The 14,308-nt window shown below is 46.1% G+C and overlaps 1 protein-coding gene across 1 annotated transcript in view; it reads right to left on the bottom strand.

The window, feature by feature from the left end:
• MRPL11 (mitochondrial ribosomal protein L11) overlaps window positions 1–14,308 on the bottom strand; it is an 821,503-nt gene that overhangs the window by 204,722 nt on the left and 602,473 nt on the right. Inside the window, exon 3 of the mRNA XM_078660798.1 lies at window positions 12,948–13,043. Coding sequence (XP_078516924.1) covers window positions 12,948–13,043 — 96 coding nt within the window. The remainder of the gene's footprint in view (window positions 1–12,947; window positions 13,044–14,308) is intronic.

Raw genomic sequence — 14,308 nt, 5'->3', positions numbered from 1 at the left:
TTCATGCCTTAACTACAACAAGAAGTAACCCCTGGAAACTCTTGCTTCCCAGGAACATGTTCTGCATGTCCTATGCACCCCAGACACTTGCGACACCACCTTATGCGCCAGGCACTCGACCACACATCTCATACTCCCTGCATACTAGCCCAGTGGATCATAAGTGCCAAACAAATTTGCTCCATAAAAACTCACCCTATAACATAAGCTCCATGCACTTAGACATCATGCATAATGTGCCTCACACACCAGATACACCCGGGTAACCTCAAATGCCACAGATATATAGCTGTCATTTCCCTCACATAATGCTTATAAAATATATCCGCTTCCCCGACTGACCTCCATTCAACAATCAATGTTTCCAGGCAAAGTGCACTAGATTCTATCTTGTATGACTTACAGAACACACTTCTCTCACACACACTTGGAACACGCTCCTACACTGCTTACATGCCCCGATAATTGCTGACTATGCCTCACGCCACACACACCCACTTCAAGCAACAAAGATGCGCACACCTTTGGCACTCCGCGATAGCCAGTAGGTATATATAGTTAGGATTGTTTTCCATAGGGAAATCGCAACATTCTATTGGGAATAACTTTGGCGCCGGTTGAGGAATCTTCCTGAAATTTTCCTTAACTTTGCCTCGCGGCGCTCCGCTCCTTCCCTGAAAGTTTGGGGGGGATTCGTCAAGCGGGGGCCGAGATAAAAGAGGGGTCCCAAAACGTGTTTTCCCCATGTTAATTTCCATAGGGCGGTTGGACTCACTTTTAGCCCGAACGGCTGAATGGTTTTCCACCAAACTTGGCAAAATTGTAGGGACTGGTAGCCCGATGTGCCTTTGCTATGTCTCAAGATATTTGCTCCAGTGGTTTTTACGAAAATTAACTTTGAAAAAATATATATTGGGCTACATTGGGCTATATATATGTTAGAGCCCAAATGTAGCCCAATGTAGCCCAAAGATGGCCACCAGAGACAAAAAAAAAACAAATGTAGCCCAAATATCAGCCAGATGTAGCCCAACTATAGCCCAATGACAGAATGTCCCAGAGTGTTCTAAAGAAGAACTAGAGCGCTAACAGTCTTACTTATGACAAAAGTATGGCACACCTGAAGTCATCTTGATTGGAATAAAGTGTTAACACATAAAACATTTAATTTGCAAAGGAACAAAATGAGGGGGTTCATTTTGCCATAGAAATTATGATTAGTGCCGAAGAAAGAAAAATTAGGGCACATTTTGAGTGACTTCTCAAATCCTCTTATATTTCATTAAAAACATTCTGATATGCAGTCTCCCAAGATGGCCACCAGAGACAAAAGAGCCCAAATGTAGCCCAAATATCAGCCAGATGTAGCCCAACTATAGCCCAATGACAGAATGTCCCAGAGTGTTCTAAAGAACAACTAGAACGCTAACAGTCTTACTTATGACAAAAGTATGACACACCTGAAGTCATCTTGATTGGAATAAAGTGGTAACACTTAATACATTTAATTTGAAAAGGAACAAAATGAGGGGTTTCATTTTGCCATAGAAATTTATATATATATATATATATATATATATATATATATATATATATATATATTCACTGAAAAAAACCATAGGTTACACACCAGTTATAGTTAGGAATTAGCATTTAAAAAACCTTTGAAATTCACCGAAAAAAACATAGGTTTCACACCAGTTATAGTTAGCTGGAAATTTTACTCGCATAAAACCATTGAAATTCCCACGTTATAGTTAGTTGGACTCACTATAACTTGCACGTCTGCAATGCACTGCTGATGACGTCACATATTACATCACTCATGCATATATTTAAATATTTAAACATTACTCGCTAATATATGTATTCACTAAGATACACTTAATAAGCCAGTTAACCAATCAATTTTTAAAACAAAAAAACACTGAAAAAACCATAGGTTTCAGGCCTTATATAGTTAGGAATTAGCATTTAAAAAACCTTTGAAATTCACTGAAAAAACCATAGGTTTCAGGCCCTATATAGTTAGGAATTAGCATTTAAAAAACCTTTGAAATTCACTGGAAAAAACCATAGGTTTCAGGCCTTATATAGTTAGGAATTAGCATTTAAAAAAACCTTTGATGTCACTGACCATGTCATGAATGATCTAATATGTGACATCATCAGCAGTGGATTGCGGGTGCGCGAAATATAGTTAGTACAACTAACTATATAGGAGCAATTTCATTGGTTTTGTATGAGTAAAATGTCCAGCTAACTATAACACCACTAAAACTTATAGTTTTTTGAGTGAATTTCAAAGGTTTTTTAAAAACGAATTCCTAACTATATAACTCCTGAAACCTATGGTTTTTTCAGTGAATATATATATATATATATATATATATATACATACATATACCTAAAGCGCAACACCTATCCCCAAAGGGATGTCACAACGCCAAATTGTTGCCTGACCTAACCACTGAGAGATTGCACTGAACAAGATACATCATTCATTAGCCCGGAAATAGCCAGGTTGTCAAGTTCTTTCTAACCCTGTTATAATTCTCAATGAGTTGAATCTCCAAAGGAAGAGAATTCCATTGAGCAGCGGCCAAATACGAAAAGGAGTGGCCCCCAGTTCTCACTTTCCTTATTCGCTTGGTTTTAGTTAGGGCCATATCACGAGGTCTCAAGACACGGGTGGGTTTATAGAATTCCACTCTGGCTTGTAGTATATCAGGGCCTTCACTGTCCAAAACTATATGCACATAGCATAATAGTTTAAAGTTTGCCCGCTTTCACATCGCCACCAGTGCTAGGAGGCTAAGCAGGCGGAATCAGATCCAAACCGATCTGTGTTACAGATTAGCTTGGCTGCAGCATTTTGGATCATCTGCAATCTTGTGAAGAGGTAATCAACCATTCCAACAAAAAATGCATTACCATAGTCCAGCCTACTTGTTAATAGGGCCTACTGCTATGGTTTTCACCAGGCTGTTGGAATCCATTTAAACATTCTTCTCAGCAGCTTAAGAGTGCCAAAGTATTTACTACATGTAGCCCTGACGTACTCTTGCATGGAGAGTTGGTCGTCAATAATTACTCCTAGGTTTTTTGCTGATTTGTGGGCCTGTGCATCTCCCCTACTATCTAACGGCACAACTCGCCCATGACCGGCAGGTGGGGAAGCCTGGCCAAAGTCAACAAAACGCTCACTAGTGTTCCCCCGTCCTCTTTCCGCATCTACTCTTTCCTCTCTCACTTTCCTTTCTAAGTCACCTAGGGGCAAACCCCAGCCACCGGTAACACCACACACGGGGCACACGATTGTAATATGCACGCCGTCGTAAAAAGCCGTATGTAACCCTACCGCCATATAACTGTTTGAAGGCTATTTCCTCCCCCCCCCAGGGGACCGTAACTTGCACCCCTGTATACTGTACCTTGTAAATAACTCAATAAAAGTATTTGAAATTTTAAAAAAAGAAGAACAATGACCACATGCCTCAAATCCCTGATATACTTCCTCACACACCCAAGACTGTTACTCTGCACGGCAGATGCTACCCAGTCAGTTACCCTGTGAGCCTCAAATGACCCATACACAAGTCATGCAAGCTTCACCACCAGCGCATCCACCAGCATACTTCATGCACCCTAAACACCGACGTTTTGTGACACACAAAGCACAAACACTGACACATGAGCAGCACATGTCCCAGACACTTTGACTGCACCAACTGAACAACCTAGATGTGCCTCAGGTACTCCATACTTTAGCCCAGCACATTGTAAGTACCCCAGATTTTCACACTAAGTGCACACAACCCGGACACTCATGTCTTCTCTCGCCATTAACCCCTTACCCAGATTTATCTTCAACTCCTCGTAAACATACTTTAAAACCACAAAACCATCACTCATCCAACACCACTGACCCGCAGGTCGTTTTATCGCGTGCAACATTCGGGCATATTCATTGTCCCCATGGTGATAGGAGTTAGCAGGATCAAGGCTTTCACGCTCTGTTTTCCAACCCATACCAAAGTCTAATTAAATTCTATGTTTAGAAATCTGGAATGAAAAATGGCAATCAAAGAAAATGCCCCAAAGTCTTCACGGAGTAATTGAATTAAATCATTAGGTTGTCTTCTAATCAGAATTTGCGGCAACTCCTTCGCCGGTAAGCGATTGTGTCCTTCTTACATGCAAATTGTCCCTCTCCCAGTGCCTCCAACCAGCAACCCAGCTGATTGGGAAAGAAGACAACTTAGTACCAGTAAGAAAAATATGGTAGACCTTGTACCACCAGGATGTGATTGATAAGAGGGAGGACCATTTCCTAGATAAATTGATACAAGAGCGCGACGACCAATTGACTGTAACATCATGGGAAATGGCAGTGGGTGACCTAAGAGAAAACCTAGTCATAAAGACAATCAAAGGGCCAAACAACGCCACAACAAAAACCCAATACTTTACGAAAAACAAGCAAATCATAGTGAAAATAAAACGTAAATTGAATAACCTGCTGCGTAGGCGCACCTATGATGAAGTCGAATACAAATCCCTCCATGAGAAGGTATCGATTACTCACAAGGAGTACAGGAAAGCAAGATTCACCTATTAGAGGATGAAAGAAAACCACTTCTGGGTAACTGCTCACGGAATAATAAAATCAAAGGATCAAAGGAGATTCTGGAGGTGGGTTAACAAATGTGCCAGACCATCCCAATCATCAATTGTAACAAACATTGCTCCTGCCGAGTGAGAGGCTCACATTGAAACACTCTACATAGAGCCCACTAACAAGAATCGGACTGGCCACCAGAGCATATCAACTTTCATCCAGGACCGGAGCCCACCATCAACATAACACCAACCCAAGTCGTACATATTGATAATAAAATGAGCCGCAGAGGGGCACCCGGCCCTAATGGCATACCGACGAAGGTGTACAAAGCCTTGACGCACAAGTGGGCTTTACTCTTGGCCCCCCTATGTAAGCAGAATGGGCAGGTCAATTCCTGACTCCTGGAGAGGTTCTTTCCTAGTTCCTATTCATAAAAAAGGCTCCAGTCGCAGCCCTGAAAATTTCCAGATGATCGCTCTCCTTGACGTTGAAGGGAAGGGCTATGCAAGTATTTTACTACAAGAATTGACCACCTGGGTGAAAGACCGCGAATTGATCCCATACACACAAACCAGCTTTCAAAAGGACTGTCACACCGAAGACAACCTGATCTGTCTAGCTCACTTGATCGAGGGCATGCTCACCACAAAAGGAAAGTCTCTGTATCTGGGGTTCAACAACTTCCAAACCGTTTTCAACAGCTTTGTCCGCCCCAGATTGTGGGAAAGATTAAATAATTGGGGCATCCCGCAATCCCTATTAAATGCTCTCATCGCTCTGTGCAGGGATACCTGGGTAAAAATAAGAGTTTCTTCTGTATGGTCAACGACTAATAAAATCATGACCAACAGAGGCGTAAAAGCAAGGGTGCATACTGGCCACACTACTTTTCAGTCTGTACCTAGCAGACGTGCCCGAGTGGCTGGCTCTTGTGAGAAGTTGGCCTGGTATATGATGCTCACTAGTTGTAGTGATCACCTTGTACCATGCCAAGCAACCCTTATGGTGCAGGTTGTAAAGTCAACCTTATAGACAAGCTATCCTAGGGGTAGCATGGACTAAGCAGTCTTAGGCTAAACTCTGTAAAGGCATGTGAAGCAAGCTGTTTTACCATACACAATCCCTTGAATACCAAATGAAAGGACACCACACAGATATATATTGAAAATATATATAGATTTATTTCTACAAATATCCCTGATACTCTTTATGAGCACAGAAGCAAATGCGTTAAAACAAAACACAGTTTAAATACACAAAAGTTGCACAATTATGGATGAGCCCTAGGGGCCACCTAAACCATATACTAAAATAGAACCACTATGGGGAAAGTGAAGAGGCCTAGGGCCTGGGGAATCGCTGGAGCTGTTCGGGACTAGCAGTGAAGGAGTCGGGAAAGGCCCGCGGGACTCGGGTGCAGTGCGGAAAGTGCACGCTTTACCAATGCAATGTCAATGGTGCGTAAAAGTTACAAAGTTAGTTAAAAAGGAACCTTCCGAGTGACCTAGAAGGATGAAACTTTAGACACAGACACTAGAGGTGTGTACCAGTGTGGGAACACTGGCGGAGCTGAGTTACCTCACCCACAGGAAGCGGGTGCATAGGGTCGAAGTAGTGTCGGGTTTCGTCACGCAGGTCGATGGTGCTTGGAGCTGGAGTTCCGGTGGACCCAAGGGTGGATCTGAAGAGGTGACGACCTGAAAGCAGAGGGGACAATGTTCAAAGTCACTAGCCAGTGACTACCGTGGAACCAGATTGGAACCAGGCAATGTCGGGTGCAAACAGGTGATGTCGTGTAGCTTCTCTCTGCAGCCACGTGGACACGAGGGGTCGAGGACGTCCAGGAGTCGGTCACGAGCTGTCCCACACAGGCTTCTCGCTGTTGGCGGTGTCGGCAACTTGATTGGAGCAAACAGGCCTTGGCTAATGCAAGCCACGCAGGAATCGAAAAAGGCTTGTTACTCAGACCAGCAAGGTCAGAGCAGGGGCTCCTTTTTACAGGAGCGAGGGCAAGTCTGGAGCAACCAGACCCGCAGTGTAAGTTGAAGGTTTCGTCGCCAAGATGGCCACTAGCCACGTGGCAAGTGGACGGGATGGCGCGTCGAGTGGCACAGTGCAAAAGGGCCCCACGCAGATCGTGGAGAGGCTGGGGGGCTGATCTTCGGTGCAAGGGCTGCTCGAGGTTGGGGCTTCTCAAACCCCAAAGCACAGCGTTGAGGGTGCCTCTGATGCTGCGCAGTCAGCGTGTCGGGGGTCTTCCAAGAGGTCCGGTCCCACGTCTCTCGGTGCCTCCACGGGTCCCTTCTTTACAGGGACTGTGGATCGGGCTGTGAGAAGTCTGGGAGTCTGGGTCTTGTCAGGCTCTGGGCTCGGGCTCCGGCGGGAGGCGGCGGCAAAGCAGACGTTGAGTTGCTGGTTGGTGCCTGTGTTCACAGGGTGGTCACTCCTTGGCCACAAGGGAGATTCTCTTCGTCTTCTGTGCAGCAGAATGTCGAAGTCCAGTCTTCTTCTGTATTTCAAGTTGATTCAGGATGATCTGAAGTCTCAGGACACAGCTCCCACTCTTATTCGAATCTGGGGGGGGCCGGATCACCTACTAGGTCCCTCCTCTGGGTGGAACCAGGAAGGGGGGTGGTTACACCCCCTTTCCTTTGTCCAGTTTCGCGCCAGGACTGGGGCTGGAAAGCCCCAGCACCGGTTTGAACTGGCCTATGCACAGGGACACCTTGTGCGCCCCAGGCATGTCTGATTCTATTCAGCCCTGTCCTACCCAATACACAAAATCCTGTCTGGAGTGGTGCTAGCACCTCCCCAGGCAGGAAACCCTTTGTCCAAGCTGCCCTCGCTGGAAGGACTCCCAGCAGCAGGAGGTCAGACTTGTGTCTGTGGTGGCAGCATCCATTTTGGGATGCTAAGGCTCTGTTTAACTTTAACCGGGTTTCAGGCTAGGTACATGTCGTGTCCCTCTAGAAGGGTGGAATGCTACCCCCGTCGCCAGAACTGGCGAGGGGGTAGTATTTCAATTCGTATGACACCTTACTCGACATGTTTTGATAAAGCCAAACCCAAGATAGCATTTAACCGCGAGGTTCATAATGCACTTAAGAGTATATGGTATGGCAATATCATGAAACAGCTAAAGGACATGGTTCCGAAAGCTGCAGACAGGCTCAGCTCATGCCAGAGCACCATCTCACATATTTCCAAGCACTCTGCCTCCAGGATTGATGAGGCCTTCCATAGGAGTGACTGATAGGAACATATGTGTCCATTTTAGGTTAGGTATAGGCATACTACACCTAAGTAAGGGGTGGTTACACCGACTTACCCCAGCTGAGTGATCAGCCAGTTGTGTCAAAATATGGAGGCCAGGCCAGGGGTGGCATAATACATGCTGCAGCCACTGGTAGGCCTTGGAAGCACCTATGCCCTGGGTACCTGGGTACACTGTTACAGGGGCCAATAAGGTGAGCCAATTCCAATTGTGTATGTACCTAAGGTACATGGAGTCCATTTTAAGGAGAGAGCAATTAGCCTGGGGCCCTGAATAGCAGGATCCCAGGCCAACTATGTCAAAAACCAGCTAAACACCAGGCAAAAAGTTTGGGGGTAACCATAGTCAGATATCCACCTTCCTACAGCTCTCACTCGAGCATTTCCACCTAAAATCGCATCTACAAAAATCCAATCAATGCAATACGCAGATGACACGATTTTCCTCAACCAAACCCCGGTGGACCTCCAGAGGCTTTTTGTCTCATTGGCCTCGTACTGTAATATAAACGCTTTAACGATCAAGATTGCCAAAAAAAAGCTGATGATAGTATCAAAACAAAGAGAAAGAAAACGCTTCTGGTACATCGAAGGAATAGGTATTGAGGTAGTGGCCACATATAAGTACCTGGGAGTCTGCATAGACCACAGAGGAAAATCGGTACCCCATATTGCAGCAATGCAGGGAGTTGCCTACTGCCTAGAGGGGAGCTTCTTTAAGAATAAGGAAAGCCCTGAATACTCTGGATTTCTCGCTGTCAATTTGTGTGATGGGTGCCAAATTTTTACCAACAGTAGCCTATGGTGCACTGACCTTTAAAGATAAAATGTTCACATGGCTAGATAGAGCGCAGTCAGCCTGTTTCCGCAGAGTGTTCCATCTACCCAACTGGACCTTTCATGCCCAGATTTAGCCTGCCATCTCAACACTGGGTCATGAAAGCAAGATTTATAGCCTACTGCTTAAAAACTAAAAAGGCCGGTGACCTCACATTAAAGAGCTACATCTAGTCTCTGTTAAACAACTCAAAATCCCCTTGAAGTACATTTTTAACACGCTGTTTGAATGCACTGGAAGCCCACAACATTTGGTCAAGTTTGTTATCCATAGGTGTGGCCGCAAAACTATTAACCAAACAAGCAAAGATCTTGTCAGCTGAACATGATTCCCTAGCAGTGAAGAAAAATTTCCATGGCAGCTAAGCATCAAAACTTTACGATAGTAAAACCCTACCGCACTATTTAACATCTGCCATGAAGCCTTCAGTGAAACACCATTTAATGAGAGTACGTTTTGGTCTAATCCCCATGATGGCATATAAGTATGGCCAGAGGTATAAGGAAGACACGCCCTGTCAGTGCAGTTTTTGCGGCAAAGGGGAAGAAACTTTAATCTACATTATATGCATTTGTAAAATCCTGCCCCCCTGCAAATCTTTTGTCTGCAATAAAATCTATTCTTCCTGAAGATCACTAAAAATTTCAGCCACGCTGGACACAAACTCTTTTCAGTGAAGAATGATTTTTTTTTTTAACTTTATTTTTGGTTATACAACATTGGCATCAAATAAAAGACTTGCATACAGTTCGATGACCTCATTATGGCACTAAAGGGTACAGGTATCACAGGTCAAGCTGAGTCTATGAGGAATGAGAGAAGCATAATATAAACAGGAGATGAATATGAACATGAGGAAGCAGCCGAACTCTACACAATATCAAATTCTAGCAGTCCCTCACCCCTCCCCCTCCCCATCAGTCCCCGACCCCTCCGGCGTGAATAGTTCCTCACTAGTCCCCTCCGAGTCACTCAGGGGCAGCCCCATATTACACATGACCCACCAGGCAAGTAGGTCGTCTTGCAGCTTCTCGTCCCTACGCGTACGCTGCATATGGGTCTCCTCTGCCAGGGACCACTCCCGGACATCTCTAAGCCATTCAGGGATCTCAGGAGCCCTCCGCCCCATCCAGGTAATCGCCACCCTACGTCGCGCCAGGACCAACATTAGCTGCAGTAGTTTATAAGAAAGGTTCCTTTTCTTAGGTTTAGGGACCAGCGCCAGCAGACAGTGGAGCGGGTTCAGGTCTATCCGAAGGCCGATAGTGGCGGTTATACGTATCACCACTTCCGTCCAGAAGCTCCTAACTAATACGCAGGCCCAGGCCAGGTGTAAGAACCCCACCCCTCCACCCCACAACTGGGGCAGGTGTCCTCCCTATCCCCTGAAATACGCTGCAAGGAAACCGGAGTCAGATAGGTGCGGTGCATAAAGTTAAAGTGTGTGAGCTTGAACCGTGCATTGCATGATACCTTACGTGTGAGGCTCCCTATACGCTTGCGCTGCCCCTGGTCCAAGGCGGCTCCAAGATCTGTCTCCCAGGCCCCCCATGAGGGCTGGACCGGCGGAGCTGAATCCTGTCGCATGGCTGAATAGAGCAAGGAAATCAACCTCCGACCTCTCCCACAGGAGAGAATGATGTTCAGAGTATGGGAAATCGGGGGCCCCTCTGGGAATTTGGGCCAGGCCGCTTTCACCACCTCTTGGAGGCCCCGGTAGTGTAGATATTGCCCCCCTCCCGGTCCAAAGGCCTCCTCAGCCTCTTCAAAAGACACAAAGGACTCACCAGGGTACAGGTCAGCTAATGTCTCACAGCCTCCCGTCCGCCAGTCCCTAAAGGACATGTGCTCTTCCATGGCGACTATAGGGGCCAGGATCCACACCGGCAGCTCCCTATGGAAGGGGACCCATCTCAGTATCCTCTCCACGAACCGCTGCCAGGCACCGGCTGCGTGGCGTACCACATACGGTAGGGCCGCATCTACTCCCCGTCCCCTCATTAATGCGACCTGTAACGTCCTCTCATTTGCTCTACCGGCCAAAAGTTGCATCTCCCAACTATCCGCGTCCGCGAACCACCGTACTGCCGGCAGTAGTTGTGCCGCGTAGTAGTACCAATCAAACCTCGGCGCCTCCAGACCGCCTTCCTCCCAGCTTCGGACCATGGTGTGTAGAGCAACCCTGCTACGTCGTCCTGCCCAAAGTAAAGACGTGAGCAGCGTGTTAAGTGTGCGGAATACTCACGGGGGGAGAGGGCACAACGAGTTCTGGAGGACGTAAAGCGTCCTGGGGAGCATCACCATCTTTGCGACGGCTAGCCGTCCCATAAGGGAGAGCGGCAGGGTGTTCCAAAAGGTTACAGACTGTTGTAGGGACGTAAGAATCCTATCGACGTTCCAGGCTACCAACTGTGCATCTGTTGGGGCCACCTGAATTGCGAGATACCGGAACGCCTCCTGTTCCCAACGCAGCCCAAGGCTCGGCAGGTCCGTTAGCGGTCCAGCGCCGTTACCCGTCAGAGAGAAGATCAAGGACTTACCACGGTTGATCCTCAGTCCGGAAGCCTCCCCGAATCGGTCTAGTTGCTGCAGCAGTACGGGCAGCGATTCCCGCGGGCCGTTAGATAAAAAAGGGCATCATCCGCGTATAAGGACACCACGTTAAGTGTCACCTACTAGGATACCCCACTGCGCCATATCCGATCGGACTCGAACTGCCAAAGGCTCTATTGCCAGTGCAAAGAGGAGCGGCGAGAGGGGACTCACCTGCCGCGTCCCCTGTCCCAACCGCCATTCCTCCGACCGTGGCACATCTCACCCTGGCACGGGGGCCCCAAACAGTATGCGGACCCAACAACAGAAGTTGGGGCCCATCCCCATCACACGGAGGACCTCCAGCAGGTACCCCCAGTCAACGGTGTTGAACGCTTTAGCTAGATCGATCGACACTATGACCATCTGGTCCTCCCATTCTCGTACTTCATGTATGATGTGATTCAACCGCCGCAGGTTCATGGCAGTGTTGCGCCCCGGGATAAAACCACATTGGTCCGGGTGTACCAGGTGGGCCATGTGTGGCACCAGTCGGGCCGCTAAGAGTTTGGTCAAAATCTTCGCGTCCTTGTTTATCATCGTGATGGGGCGGTACGCCGCCGGATCACACTTATCTCCCCCCGACTTCAGGATCATGCAAATCTCGCCCTGGTTCATACTAGGCGGAAGGGCGTCACATCCGAAGGCCTCTAGATACACCTGTAGTAGGAGACGGGCAAAGGTATCCCCAAATGCTTGATAAAATTCCGGGGAGAAGCCATCACTCCCCAGGGATTTAGCCCTCTGGAGGCTGGCCATTGCCGCCCGCACCTCACTCAGCGTCAATGCTTTATCCAATTCTTCCAGCGTAGCCCTCGAAAGGGTCTGGAGGTTCAATTCCTGCAAACAGGGGAGGTACGAAGTCTCAGTGACCGAGGGGTCCACAGCATACACTGCTTGCAGGTGGGATTGAAGGACTCGGAGAATGCCCACCTCGAAGTGTACCACTCTTCCCGTAGATGAAATTTGTTTTTAATATGTTTTTGTAAGAATTGCAATGATTTTAAGTAATTGTGCAATAAAATCTATCTTTCGGTCTTCTAATCACACTGGAGTAATCCACCCTTGCTCCAATCTTGTTATGGAATCACTTTCAGAGCTATCACGTTTTCTAGTAAGGTAATCAGAACCCAATATTAGAGTAATATTTGTGATGACTCCCAAATCATCTAATGAAAAAATTTCGCCATGATAAACCCAGGTTGTCCCAGAGCTAGCCCAAGATTATTTCATTAGCTCACTTGTGAACGATGTTAGAAGTCTTTGCTTGTGGATTTTGGGGAGTCCATCCTGTTTGTTTTGCTGCAAGACTCTCCGAAAACCTTACTACAACCCAGAAAGCAGTCTTGCCCATTAAGTTCTGTGGAACTTCTTTCCCAACTACATACTGAAAAGTTTTTTCCTTCAATATAATTTTTACCAATCTGTATTTCAGCCCCAATGACCTATACATTTCCATTGTAGTAAGAACGAAGCACTACTCCAAGGCACTCCTCTCACTGTGGAAACCTACCTAGTTAATTAAAAACCCACACAGATGAATATCCATATCTTCCCTAACACCCCATCAAGCGCTCACTTCTCGTAAACCTCGTCTCAAAATAGATGACACGCTCTCACCTTCACATGAATCTTGACTGGCAGCGGGATCCCCTCCTTGATGTCTTTAGTCTTCTCGTTAAATTCCTTGCAGAACTGAGCAATGGGGATGCCTTTCTGTGGAGACAAAGAAAGGACAACGGTAAGGTGAAGGGGAAAACAGTAACTAAAGAATTTCAATTACTTAAAATGTAAAGTACAACAATTACTCTAAAACCCTGCAAGAAAGCTTTTTCATGGTAGACAAGGTCCAAAAAAAGAAAAGGTTTTTACTGACTGAGTTAATGTGAGGCAGCAGTCGGGTAGACGATATTTTCTTACTTTATACCAACGGAATAAGTCTAAAATCACGGAAATGGAAACGCCCTTTTAGGTCTTGCTTAAGACAGTTTTTTCAAGTCTGATGTTGAAGACATTGTGGACAAGACCGATATGCTTAGTGAGCTTTGGATCAGCACATTGGTTACCACATTTTATTAGGTTTTGCTTGTGTTTGTCCTTTACCTTGACCAAAGCTTCTTTAATGTGTGTTTTAATGGCAGGCTTGTAATCTTATAGCTTACATTCATGGAACTACAATGAGTTCTTTTTTGTTCCGCATTCAAGTGGAGTGAGTGTTTTTTCTAGCTCACTCCCTTGTGTGCTACTTCCCAACTCAAATAGCTGCCACCCGTGAGCTCTAAGTTGCTCCCTCTTCTCCACGTTCTAGCTCGTCTATCATTTCTGCTATCCCCTCTAGTCAAATGTGATGTGCTTTAAGAAAAAAATGTATTCTTCTCTCCCCTGCCTCAAGCTTCTCCTTTGCTACCTTCACTTTGAGTGACTACACAATGCTTGTGCACATTGTTCTCACATTCTCTTAAAAATAGTTCCTTTCTCGTCAGTGATAAATCCCTTTCAAAATGTGTTTTTGTAAATTGTATTCATGTATGTTATCTTTAAAAAAAACTGCTCCATGTTTTGCCTACAATTCTGGTGCACGGTTAGATGGTGATTTATTTCTAGTCTGCCTTTTCAAGTTATAAAGTGCTTATGTGACATTGTAGCTGCCTGTAATCCGAGTTTGTGGTAGGGTAATTATTGTTTCTTCTCACAGTCACAGAAAATAATGGTAAAATGCACAGCACAGCTAGAAGGTTTGTAGTTTATTTTTTTAATGATCATTAGTAAAACAGACATCAGTGAACGTTTTTTCAATTTAACATTTTTATTGTAAGCATATGATGGCCACGTTTATCTTGCTCCCTGATTTTTAGGTCTCGGACCTAAAGGCTGCGCTTGCGCAGTCTGGGGTCGGAGAATTAATGTCCCTTAGTAGCGCTTTGGAACCTGCCTCCCTGCCCTGTCTCTCCTCCATTGGCTGGCTTCCTAAACGGAGGCCA

Source organism: Lissotriton helveticus, chromosome 9, assembly GCF_964261635.1.
Source record: "Lissotriton helveticus chromosome 9, aLisHel1.1, whole genome shotgun sequence".
Taxonomy (NCBI): domain Eukaryota; kingdom Metazoa; phylum Chordata; class Amphibia; order Caudata; family Salamandridae; genus Lissotriton; species Lissotriton helveticus.
This window is presented reverse-complemented; position numbering and strand designations above follow the sequence as displayed.